Raw genomic sequence first — 12,571 nt, 5'->3', positions numbered from 1 at the left:
TACAACACACTCCATTCATCTCTGATGTTGTATAAACTGTATATATTGTGATTTTTCAACTTTGTCTAATGTTGCTTTACTGCACTAGCTATTTCCACCTTTAATGTCTTGCATCAGCTTGTCCTGTCTTTGCCTCTAGGCCAGGCCACCAAAATAAATGTAAAATAGAAATAAAAAATTAAAATTGTGTTGGAACACCTGGGCTCAGGACCAGGACCTGTGATGTACTGTATCTCAAGTTGCAGTTTTTATTACCATGATGTATGCTGGCTTGTGAAATACCCTTGCAGAAAGTTTTTTCAATAGGGAGCTGACAAACATGTGCCTTTATGTGCGATGAAGCGATGATTACCGAAAACCAACCTGATGATGTTGGCAGCTGCCTTTCTTTCCTGTGTCAGGAGCTCTGGGTCATGCATCACCTCCTCCAGGAAGCCAATTACCCGCATCTTCAGCTCCGTGTTCAGCTCAAAGTCCTGAGGATCAACAAAACAGCAGAGTCATTACAGAATTGGGTTTCTTTTGCACAGGCATAGAAACATGGGTTCAAACAAAGAAAAAAGGAAATGATGAACTGTACCTGTGAGTGTTTGGAGACCCAGTGACGCAGCACATTCAGGACTCTGTTTGTGGCAGCTCTCCTGATAACAAACTCTTTGTCCCCATTCCTCTGGTCTGTTGGAAAACCTGGAACCAGGTTTAACAAAGTTACAGTTAAACTGCCACAACACAGAGCAATCAGCTGTGTGATATACAAGAGTATCTTTATCTATATACCCGTAATTTAATTTACATTTTGTTATTTTGCTTTCAGATACAGCGAAATACTTTTATTTTAATATTTAAAGACTAATGAAGTGTTCACAACTGTTTTGTTAATATAAATTATTTACGCATTGATATAAATGTCATATTCATACCCCTGTCATTCTCCCTGTCAGACTCCATTTGTGCCGTGTAGTGTTTCTTCATTTTACAGTACTATACTGTAAGGTATATATATATACGCTGAAACTAACAGCATTAGGAATGTGATGTGGAGAAAGCCGACATAATACAATAACCTGACAGGAGTCAGGAACTTTAAGCTAGGCAGTGTTTTGCCAGATGATTTACAGTTGATAACTTTTCATTGCAGCTTTGCCACATACATAAAAACATTCACCTTCAGTTAAATCAAATACAAAAAGAGGGAGGGAAACATTCACTTTCACTTGGATCAATTGGTTTCTTAATACAAGAATGAATATTAAAAACAAATTTAAAAAAATCAAAGTTAGTATTAGCGACACACATGCTTAAATTCTGGCATAAAATGAACAGAGGATCACACATTTCTAAGTTGTTTGGGGGGCCCCAGGTGGTCATGAAGAATAAAACTATTTATGCTTTTGCTCATCTACGTATGCCACTATAGCTGAATAATCCAAGCAGAAATTAAGTGTTTTACAAAGTTATCTGTTGTCTATTCAATGAGCATTTCTTGTGGTGATCACACTAGATTTAAGCTACTGTTTATGCAAAGTAGTTTACGTTTAATTCCATAGTAGTCCTCAACAAGAAGAAGCGTCCCCTAATGTGATTTACCTGTGCTTGCGAGCGACATACGACGGTACTTCTCCTTGGTTGGCGTGCCTTCATTGGCACCAGCAGTGGCAATGGCGAAGGCTGAGGCGGCAGAAAGGGCACTGCGGTTATTGTCCAGCTCCCGGCAAGATGACACCACCATGCCATTGTTGAAAGAAAACAGAGAAAACTCTGCAGGGAGGGAAACAAGACACTTTCAGACACTTTCATCAGTTTAAACCCCTAATTACTCCTAAACATTGTTATCAAAAGGTTAAATGGTACTTCCACTAAACTGAGAACTTTTTTTGCTCACACACCAATATTACAACCCTTTCAATGGACATCTGACATGATTAGGCTGAAACGGAAAGTGAGGACGGCACATCGGTTCCGTGATTAAAGGTTATATGAATCTTTTTTGTAAAGTGTGTGGAAATACTATTTGTGTATAATCAAACTAAGTTGTTGACCAGTGGAGGGCAACAGAGAGCTAAGACAGACCTGGAGGCCCGCAGTTCCTGGCAGTGACGTGTACACTCCACTGTGACTGCCTCACTGCCTCCCTCCTTTACTCCCTCCCTTCCTGCCTGCCTTCCTCTGTTCAGCCGGGGGCGGTGTAGAAGAACATGCACATCGTTGCTAAGGTACAAGGTTTCCTTCCACCTACTCACACAAAGCACTGGCTTCCCTTGTATCCAGAACCGTGGGAAGAGAACACACTGGGGATGAATTGTGCCTGACTACCTACGGGGTGGATGCTCCCTTTCTGTGCTGTACAGGGAGGGACACGAGGCTGTGGGTGGTTTTTATCAAGACCTTATTTGGCTATAGTTACACTTGTCATTTTCTGAAAAGTTTGTACTGCAGCAGGGTTTATTTAACTCTATGGATTACTCTTCTCATCTCAACCTCTTAGCACTTCTCACATGCACAATTTCACTCTGCTGGATAGTGAAAATGGATCTGATGGTTAACACCACACTGACACCTTTTGTTGCCTTTGATATTATTAATTTCCACTGAAAATGTGATTTGGACCTTATATGTACTATTACTATTTACTATTTACTATTCTGTTACAGCTGCCAGTTTCCCCAGTTTCCCCAGGTTCCTTTTTTTTACGATAAACTTGGAGCAGGCAGATTTATTTTTGGGGTTGTCAGGCGATAAATACATATCAATCTGTAATCATATTGTAAGTTCTCTGACAGAAAACTAAACTACTGCACCTCCTCTTGGCTCTTTTTCAGGTTTTAGAAAATATAGCCCGTGATGAGAGACTTTGGCCAATCACAGACCATTTGAGAGAGAGAGAGAGAGAGAGAGAGAGAGAGAGAGAGCGTTCCTATTGGCTCAGGGCAGAGAAGGGAGAGCTGCCGGATGAGGATATAAATTGATATAAATCCTTGTATTAAGGAAGTAAAGTATCTTAATTTTTGGGAAATACGCTTGTTTCCGTTCTTGCCTAGTATAGCGCAACTTTAGCAAAATCTGTTCACTTTTTAACAACATTTACTAGGAGGCATGATTCACTTGTGATCTTAAGAGGTGCTGATAGGTGGTTTTTGTTATAGATAGAGCCAGGCTAACTGTTTCCCCGTTTTCAGTGTCAATGCTAAACTAAGCTTATCAGTAGGTGGCGGTAGCTTCTTATTTACATATATTTACTGACGGACTAAAAACACTGGGTCACAACACAATGGCAGAGAGACAAAGTCATACTGCACCAGAGTTTTTTGACTTGATATTCTTGGGTGTTGAGGGTGATTTGGGAGGAGACATTTCTGCTTCTGTTTCGTCACTCTGACTTGGTTCCTCATCACATTCCTCTCTCACAGACAGATCTGGACAATCCAGAAAAAAAACAGGCAGCAAAGAAGAAGAACGAGCATAACTGGTTGAGCTTGAGGGTAGCTGGGAATGGTTAGATTGTGACAGAGAAGACAGAAAAAGGTTAAGAAAAAAACTGAAGAAACTTATAGGACCATGAAGTCTAAAAGAAGCACATAGTTTTTCAAGTCTTCAATGTCAATCATTATTGTTATACCATTACTATGAAAGAAAGCAACACATGGCCACGTGAACGTAAGGCTGCTCTTTGGCTGTTCAGTCTCAAAGATACTGTTTAAAGAAGCTGATTACTTTTGATACAAAATATACATCATGACCACTTTAAGACAGTAAGTGTTGCTCTAGTGTGCATAAACACAAGATATGAGCAATGACAATGTGCTTGCAAAAATGCTACAGAACTACTCATGAACCTCATTAAAACTGAGCAAAATCCCTTGGACAGTGATTCTGACCTTGCTTGTTGAGGACAGAGTCCTCAGCCTTGCTTTCAGCTTTGGTCTCTCCTTCATCTGGGATTTTGCTGGCCATGGTGCTAGACACATAGAGCTTGTTGATGTCGAGGGTGGTCTTACTGAAGGGTGACATGGTGGAGTGCATGCTTGCATTGGGAGAACAATTGAGCGCAGCCAGGTCCAGGGCTTTGCCCCCTGTGATGATGGGGATGTTGAGTGAAAGCTTGCGACGGCGGTTGGGTGAGGACGTCTTGGTGATAGAGAGAGGAGGAGGGGAGGAGAACTTGCGACTGGCACGTGGCGACGTGGGTGGTTCGCCATAGAGGAGTTTGTTGTTCTGACTGCTGGCAAAGAAAAGCTCCAAAGAACTGCAGGAATGGAGAAAATGAAAGAGAGGGGGAAATACATGAGGAGAAACATTTAGAAAAGCATCATTAACTAGTAAAAAAAAACAAAAAACACTGGGGATTTTGACTAGATATTTCAAGTGACCTGAATAGGAGAGAGGCTAGGGGAGAAACGGTGATAACGGGGGTGCACGGTGCACTCGCTGTCGGCACACAGACGCAGAGAGGGAACACATTAACCACAGGGCACTTTGGGAGCTCCTGCCTCTTTTATTTAAGCTACATTGTTTAAGACAGCATCCTCCTTGCACTGAGAGCCACCCCCTCTGAAGGCCTATAAATAGCATGTCAAGTGACAGTGTGGGAGGCACGGGCAACCAGCCCAGGGGAGGCCCACAGAGACAGAGGGGAGAGAGAAAAAGAGAGAAAAAGAGAGAAAAGGGGTGTCAGATAGAGAGGGGGGTGGGGGGTGGAGAGAAAGAGACAGAGGTGCAAGAAAAAAGGCAGGGGCAAAAACAGCAAGACTGAGAGGGAGGGGGCGAGACAGGAGCAGCATAGTGGATATGGATTCCACCACAAGGCTGCTGGCTGGGAGTGGGCGAATGGGAAGCCTCCAGCCCTGTATGGTGTTAGCTGCAGCCATGTTGTGTCTCCTCAACTAAATTTGCAAAACAGTAAGAGAAAGGAGATGGAAATGATGGGAACAGGGGAGGCTGGGAGGAAAGAGGAAAGGAGAGGGCGATAAGGGGGAGTCGAAAAAAGAAAAGTGGAGAGTCAAGAGGGGACACAAGTAAAGCAGGAAAGAGGAAACACGAGAGGAGGTAATTAGGCAGGAGAAGAGAAAGGAGTAAAACCAAAAAGAAGGAAGGAGGAGGAGAGAGGAGGAGAGGAGAGCAGGGTCTTGGTGCAAAACACCACCATCAATATTTAATACCGTAGAGCCGCTGCAGATGATGGGAGAAAAGGAGAGAAAAGGAGGGAGGGAGGGAGGGAGAAGACGAGGAGAGAGGGAGAGGGTGGGGTCCTGCAGCAGAGTGAAGGGTTGCCATGGTGACAGCGGAGAGAGGAATGGTCAGACTTGTGGAAAGAAAAATAAAAGTGAGAGAATGGAAAAGGGTAAAAGAAAGGAATGAGAAAAGAAGAGGAGGGGTGAGTTTGAGGCGGGCGGACGCAGAACCCAATTAACTGTGATGGTGGACAGAAGACAGGAGGGGATGTGTCGGTGTGACCTCTCCTCTAGTCCCTCCTCACCTGGACAGGGTATGATAGCATGATGGGCTGCTTACAGACAGTCCACGTGAGAGCAAAGAAAAATCCAGACACTGGGGAAGTCCCGCCTTTTCACTGCACCATTACAACACTGTTGCTGCATCCTCAGGTGAAAAACGTGGAAATGGCAAACTTTGCTCCTTTTTTTCAGTTGTCACAAGCTACATGTATTGACCTCTCAGTGCAGCGCTGGGAGGAGTTTAATTTAACAAAGATTTAACAAAGGTAGAAACACTTTTCAACCTTCATAATATATTTCCAAGACCCTTGGGATGGTACGTCAACTTGCAATAACTTTAATGACACCTCTGTCGTATCCTGACAGAGTCTGTGTCGCTTTCACTGGTACAATGCAACTTTGGAGGATGGATTCACCATAGATGGCGACTTGGCTCTCATGCTGCTGGACTCTGCTGGGTTGTTATTGTTAGCTACGCGAACTAAAGCACTTTGATATTTTGGTGTTGGAAAAAATAAAACCCATGAAATATAGGGCACTGTACCTGGGATGAAGACATTCCACTCTCTGGTACTTCTGACTTGGGCAGAATGCGTTGCGTGTATCCTTGGCTTGTAAACAAATGCACATGTGTTGCCTGATCATGCAACCACGACAACTTTTACGACAGAAGTCGAGGAAAATATAATCCCGATTCTAGAGGGAGCCCCAGAGCAAATCCTACGTGTTGTAGCTTTAATGAAGTAGTAGTAACTACAGACGTTGGTTTTAGCTTGAGATCTGCTGTTTCTGCTGGTTGAGACACTTTTTTCTGTGATTGGCTGAAAAAAAATTGCATGGAAATCCATCCAATAGTTATAAAGACAATATCAAGGCTTAACAAGTCACATCTCATCATGCTGCAGATTGGTATTGAGACTAACATGATCCACCAGTGTTTGCAACTGCTACATCAAAGCTAGAATGCAGGACTTTCCCACAGATGTGAAATCAAAATCATGCGTACTGTAAATATGAGGTGAAGAAATGTTATATTGGTGTAAATGAGCCTGCAACTAAAATATGGTTAGTGTGGACAATTTCATCCCAGTAAAGCTGATAAAATCCCTAATTAAACCTCTGAGAAGCTCCTCACTCTGGGGATCACTAACCGTGCAGGGATGGCACTGATGGGCTTCTTGTAGATGGTGATGAGCTTGTCCAACACTACGTCAGCACTGGTGAAGACGCGGTAGGAATGGAGGAAGGTGTTCAGGAAGTCGATGGAGAGGAAGCGCAAGTCGGTCAGCCTCTCCAACAAACGTTCCACGCTGGCGTAGCGGATCTGCAGCACCTTGCAGGAGTTCATCATCTTGCTGAAGCGGATGTCGACATCGTCACAGTACAGGCTGGTGTCCGACCTGCGTTTGGGATTTAACCGAGGGTTAGGAATGTGACTCACAGGGATTTAGCTCCCAGTACTTATGCAGTTAGTACACTTTTCTGATCACGTGTGGGTCAGTGGGTAGAGTATTAACATTGCGGTGGGTTGGTTAGTTTCCTCACTGGAAACAAACACAATTACATTTAATATTTTAACTCTAGCCTTACTAAAAACTAATGCAGACTGTGGACCAACGAAAACGGTGGACCATTGAATCATTCAGCTGTATATATAAAAAAAACAGTATTAAAAAGACTGGTAATTTCTTCAGTGACAACACATTTGAGTGTGTGTGTGTGTGTGTGTGTGTGTGTGTGTGTGTGTGTGTGTGTGTGTGTGTGTGTATGTGTGTGTACCGATTTAAGACCTTGAGGAGAGTTTTGGAAATTCAAAACATGTTGTCTGGTTCTTACTTGTTTAGGGGTTGATGACCAAATTAGGTTTAGGTTGGGGTTGTCATGGTTAATTTTAGAGCATTACAAATATGTTATATCATTGGGGGTCCTCACGAGTATAGAAGTACAAACGTGTGTGAGTTCAGGCACTCATGTTCATGCGTTTTTCACGCATTTGTCATGTATGTACATGATGCCAATCTCTGTTTGTGCATGTATGATGTATGCCATTCTGCAGGGTGTCAGACTCTCACTTAATCATCTGAGGCACGGTGACTTTACTGTTTTCCTCGAAGGCGTTCATCATCAGACCATTGCAGCGGATGTTGTCGATGCACTGTAGAGCAAGCAGACAGACGGAGAAAAGGCTCTCTGTGAGTACAACAAAGCAAGAGGGCGAGTGAGTTCAAAGACCTGTGGACGATACAAGTTTCCATCCCTGTCAGAGTCGTTCTGCTCTATTCTTTGTAATGATTATGTTCTGTCCTCAAATGTGTCTGTACAAAGGGATTGCCACATGTTTGCAGCCTACAGTCTTAGCTCTAATTGTATGTGTAATAATAATGACTGCTTGTCTCATGACATGCTTGAGTCAAATCAGCATTACACTGTGCTGCGGTTGAGGGCGTGTACCTGGCTGATGTCGCTTGTCCACGCTGACTTCTCCTGTCGGGATGAAGCCACCAGGATGACAGTGTAGGGCTGGATGTCTTTGGGCTCCACCATCACTTTAAAGTCCAGGTGCTCCGTGTCCTGGCCACTACGCTCCCCTTTGGCTGCAAGGCACAACTCAATTCAACAACTTTCATTTTACATTACATTTCATTTAGCTGACACTTTTGTCCAAAGCGACTTTCAACAAGTGCATTCAACAATTAGCGTACAAACCAGAAGAGCAAGTTATTAAGTAAGTGCGGTAGCTTCATATAAGCCGATCCATAGAGTGCTACATATAAGTTCTTTTTTTTCTTTTTCTTTTAATCGTCTTCTTAGCCAAGGTGCAGTCGAAAGAGATGCGGAAGATGTGTAGATTTTCTGCCTTCCGAATGTCGATGGGGAGTGACAAGGGGAAAATAAAGTATTCTCAGAGCAAACCAAGAAAACAGAAATGATAAAATGGATGAAAATTTGCATTTGCAAACTTCAGTCATTTTAAATCACATTTGTGACATGTATAATTATGCAGGTATATAATATTGATATATATACATCCAGAAACATTTAGGCCTGAAAATTAAGAAAAAAGCCCATCCTGTGAGAATCTTAGAGAGTGAGTGAGTGAGTTACAGTACAAGGAAAACACGATTATCAAGGAGCTCTGTAATAAGTCCAGTTGTGATTTTGGTGGTCTTGTCAATATTGAGACACATTAGAGACATTCCCTGAAGAGTACTGAGAATGACATTAAAATACATATGTTAAAATGTATTTTATAAGTGTATAAATAATGTGGAAATTCTCGGGTGGCTCAAAGATAAAAAAATAAAATTCTCAAGCTTGAGAAAATTAAATGTTTCATTTTTTTTTGCAAATGGCAGCCTTTTCTTTTTTTACATGCTTTAAAGACTTGCAGGTTCTGCCGGACCAAAGGCTGGTTACTTAAATCCAGTTTTGTGTAGGTGCACTTTTGAGTTTTTATTTTACATATATTGTTTTATTTTCCCTTTTTGTGTATTATGTGTGTGTTTCTTATTAATCGTGTCTCTTTTCTTCTTTGTGTTAAAATGCAAATCTGCACGTTCAGTGTAATGTCATCTCAAACTGTTTTTAATTCAAAAATATTTTGGGAAAAGTGTAGAAATATGTCAGTAAAGCTTTCTCCACTGAGCTACAGATGACTGATTCTTACCAATATCAAAATCTGCCTTTACACTGTATGAATACCTTCTCCTTTTGGAGATCAGATCCCTAAATTCATCTAAAGGCAGCAGAGATGTGTGTTTTGTGAATGTGATTGTTTTTTTGTTAAATTTGAAGGTGATGAGACATGAAACAATACATTTGTAGAATAAGGTCTACAGCTCTGTCTGGATAGTCATGTAAACAGGATTATTATAGAGAATTGTTGTTTTTATGCTTCGAAAAAGGATCAAAGAAACTTCTTCACTCATCGGAAAAAAATAATGTCACATTTGATTTATCTGCAGCTGGATTTGTTTTTGCAATCCCCAAACAGTTGCTGTGGGAGTTAAGGGGGAAAGGTAGAAATGATGCCCGTGTTAGGAGTCAAGGTAACATTAGGGAAATACTCAGCACAAAATAGTACAATTACAGTATCACAGATTACGGTTTGTCTTCGGTAAAGTTTGCAGTTATTCAGAGAGGGTGAGGCCATAGTTTATTGAGCTTATTTAAGAGGAAAAATTGCACAGAAGCATTTGAATTTATTGTATATAGACACTTACACTCATCATCTGTCCCCTCTGGCTCCTCCATCAGTGTGCAATCTATCAGAGAGACCACTCCATTCTGTGGCAGAAAAGGCACAAGGTCACGTGCAGTTTGTTACAGTGGAGGCTTCGATATAGTTTTAAGAAATCTTAACAGATGCTGCTGCAAAAGGTACAAACTCAATTTGATTTGATATGATTTGACATTGGATGTGGAGAGAAGAGGATAAACTAAATGATTATTATGATACAGTATGTAAGCATACATTATATTATAAATGATAATTATCAAGTTCCATCACATGCCAGTCTATGCCTTGTTTATGTACTTTTATTTAAAATGATAAACTGTATGTTTGATAATATTCATACACAGTTGTACATACACACTACACATGCACAAATAATGACAAAAACATTTTAAATACCCTTTTTTGGGGTTTAATATGTAAAGGGTCGATAGTACATAACAGGTGGGCCATATGTGAGGCTTTGCCAAACTTTTCATTTCCAATGTCTCACCCCTCGATCAGGGAAATTGTATTTTCAAACTTCCAAATTGCTGTTAGCTCCTACTAGTTAGACAGTGTTAGTCTGTTTTATAGGACAATTTAAGAAAAGTTAACTTAAACGTATTGGGCCGTTTTTTTTAAGTATCAGGTCCTGTTGATTACAATCCTACTGTACCTTAGTGATGTGAAGTTTCCCCCCGGAGCCGCGGGTACAGATGATAAGATGTTTAGTGAAGAGGAAGCACTGTCTCTCGCCTTCTTTCTTTAGCGACAGCGAGCCCAGTCTGCCTCTCGTGATCTTCCCTTTCTCGCTCATTGGCACCTGGATCAGGGAACCTGTGGAGTGTCAGCATCACATGCACACACACACACACACACACACACACACACACACACACACACACACACACACACACACACACACACACACACACACACACACACACAGAAACACACAAATATTTGACTTTGACCTTCATCTTATAATAGGTATTTACTCATCGAAAGCCTTTCATGGCAATAATATAATGACACTCTCTAAGCTATTCCTGTACCAAAAGGTCGAGGCTCTTGTAATCAGGTGAGGACGGTTAAAAAAACAAATGCACAAATTGTAATCATAATGTGTCTGTGGATTTTGAGAGTCTATAGGGTTCGTCCTATAGTCAAACCTCAGATTGAAGAGGAACAATGCGGATTCCGTCCTGGATGTGGAACAACGGACCAGCTCTTCACTCTTGCAAGGATCCTGGAGGGATTCTGGGAGTATGCCCATCCAGTCTACATGTGTTTTGTGGATCTGGAGAAGGCATATGACCGGGTCCCTCGGGAGATACTGTGGGAGGTGCTGCAGAAGTATGGGGTGAGGTGGTCACTTCTGTGGGGGCCTGTGTCCAGATCCTCGGCAGTAAGTCGGATTGGTTCCCGGTGGGGGTTGGCCTCCGCCAGGGGTGCGCTTTGTCACCAATCCTGTTTGTGATTTTCATGGACAGGATATCGAGGCGTAGTCGTGGTGGGGAGGGGTTGCAGTTCGGTGGGCTGAGAATCTCGTCTCTGCTTTTTGCAGATGATGTGGTCCCGATGACATCATTGGTCAGTGACCTTCAGCACTCACTGGATCGGTTCGCAGCTGAGTGTGAAACGGCTGGGACGAGGATCAGCACCTCTAAATCTGAGGCCATGGCTCTCAGCAGGAAACCAGTGGATGGCTTACTCCAGGTAGGGAATGAGTCCTTACCCCAAGTGAAGGAGTTCAAGTACCTTGGGATCATGTTCACGAGTGAGGGGACGATGGAGCGGGAGTTTGGCGTGAGAATCGAAGCAGCGGGGGCGGTGTTGCAGTCACTTTACCTCATCGTTGTGACAAAAAGAGAGCTGAGCCGGAAGGCAAAGCTCTCGATCTACCGGTCAATCTTCGTTCCTACCCTCACCTATGGTCATGAAAGCTGGGTCATGACCGAAAGAACGAGGTCGCGGGTACAAGCGGCCGAAATGGGTTTTCTCAGGATGGTGGCTTGAGTCTCCCTTAGAGATAGGGTGAGAAGTTCAGCCATCCGTGAGGAAGTCGGAGTAGAGCCACTGCTCCTTTGCGTTGAAAGGAGCCAGTTGAGGTGGTTTGGGCATCTACTAAGGATGCCCCCTGGGCGCCTCCCTAGGGAGGTGTTCCAGGCACGTCCAGCTGGGAGGAGGCCTCGGGGAAGACCCAGGACAAGGTGGAGAGATTATATCATCACACTGGCCCCGGATAAGAGGTTGAAGATGAGATGAGATATTTGTGTTTGTTATCTGTAGTATATACTGTATAACAATGATTTTATTCACATATCTGCAGATGGGGGTAGGTGAGAGTAGATGTGATGCATCACAACAGAAAAGCTGCAGAAAAGATGTGTGAGGATGGTGTTAAATGTATGTTAATTGAAGTAGCTTACATTCCAACGTTTGTCCGTATGACAACTGAATCTACATACACTCACTCCCTCAAACAACATTTTCCATGAAGACACTGTGAAAATGACTCCCAATGTTTGAATGACTTCCAAAAGAAAACATTGGTTAAAGGTCATAGTATTTTCCATTTAAAAACAAGTTACAAGTTATGTTGCATGCAGTGCAATAGCAACATGTTACAGTAATGTGTGGTTACTTTTAAGTGAAAGGGAGGTCAGTTTAAAATTCAGCATTAGTTACTAATTATCTCCTGTTTTTAACTAGATTTCTCCGTTTTCTTTGTCCTGTGTCACTTTAAATTTCTGATATTTCAGATTTGCTTAAGTATTTTTCAAATGTTTTGTGTTTCTGTCTCGGCTATATTGCGAATGAAGTTGCCCCTTAATATATTCACCAGTTTAAATAAAAGTTGTAAGTATAAAATAATACCTCAGTAATCTCTGTCTTACCA

General features: G+C 42.3%; 1 protein-coding gene across 2 annotated transcripts in view; it reads right to left on the bottom strand.

Moving 5' to 3' along the window:
* LOC310949809 (ras-specific guanine nucleotide-releasing factor 1-like) overlaps positions 1–12,571 on the bottom strand; it is a gene marked incomplete at both ends in the record, with an annotated part of 33,672 nt that overhangs the window by 3,505 nt on the left and 17,596 nt on the right. The window contains 10 exons of one of the 2 annotated variants that reach the window (XM_083917365.1): positions 364–476; positions 581–687; positions 1,588–1,756; positions 3,292–3,413; positions 3,876–4,243; positions 6,602–6,850; positions 7,523–7,605; positions 7,902–8,044; positions 9,674–9,737; positions 10,346–10,506. In XM_083917365.1, the coding sequence (XP_083773491.1) occupies positions 364–476; positions 581–687; positions 1,588–1,756; positions 3,292–3,413; positions 3,876–4,243; positions 6,602–6,850; positions 7,523–7,605; positions 7,902–8,044; positions 9,674–9,737; positions 10,346–10,506 (1,579 nt within the window). Of the gene's footprint in view, positions 1–363; positions 477–580; positions 688–1,587; positions 1,759–3,291; positions 3,414–3,875; positions 4,244–6,601; positions 6,851–7,522; positions 7,606–7,901; positions 8,045–9,673; positions 9,738–10,345; positions 10,507–12,571 lie in introns of both variants that reach the window. The other variant, XM_083917364.1, reaches the window with a different exon arrangement.

The sequence above is a fragment of the Echiichthys vipera genome, assembly GCF_963691815.1.
Source record: "Echiichthys vipera genome assembly, chromosome: 1".
In the NCBI taxonomy this organism is placed as follows: domain Eukaryota; kingdom Metazoa; phylum Chordata; class Actinopteri; order Perciformes; family Trachinidae; genus Echiichthys; species Echiichthys vipera.
This window is presented reverse-complemented; position numbering and strand designations above follow the sequence as displayed.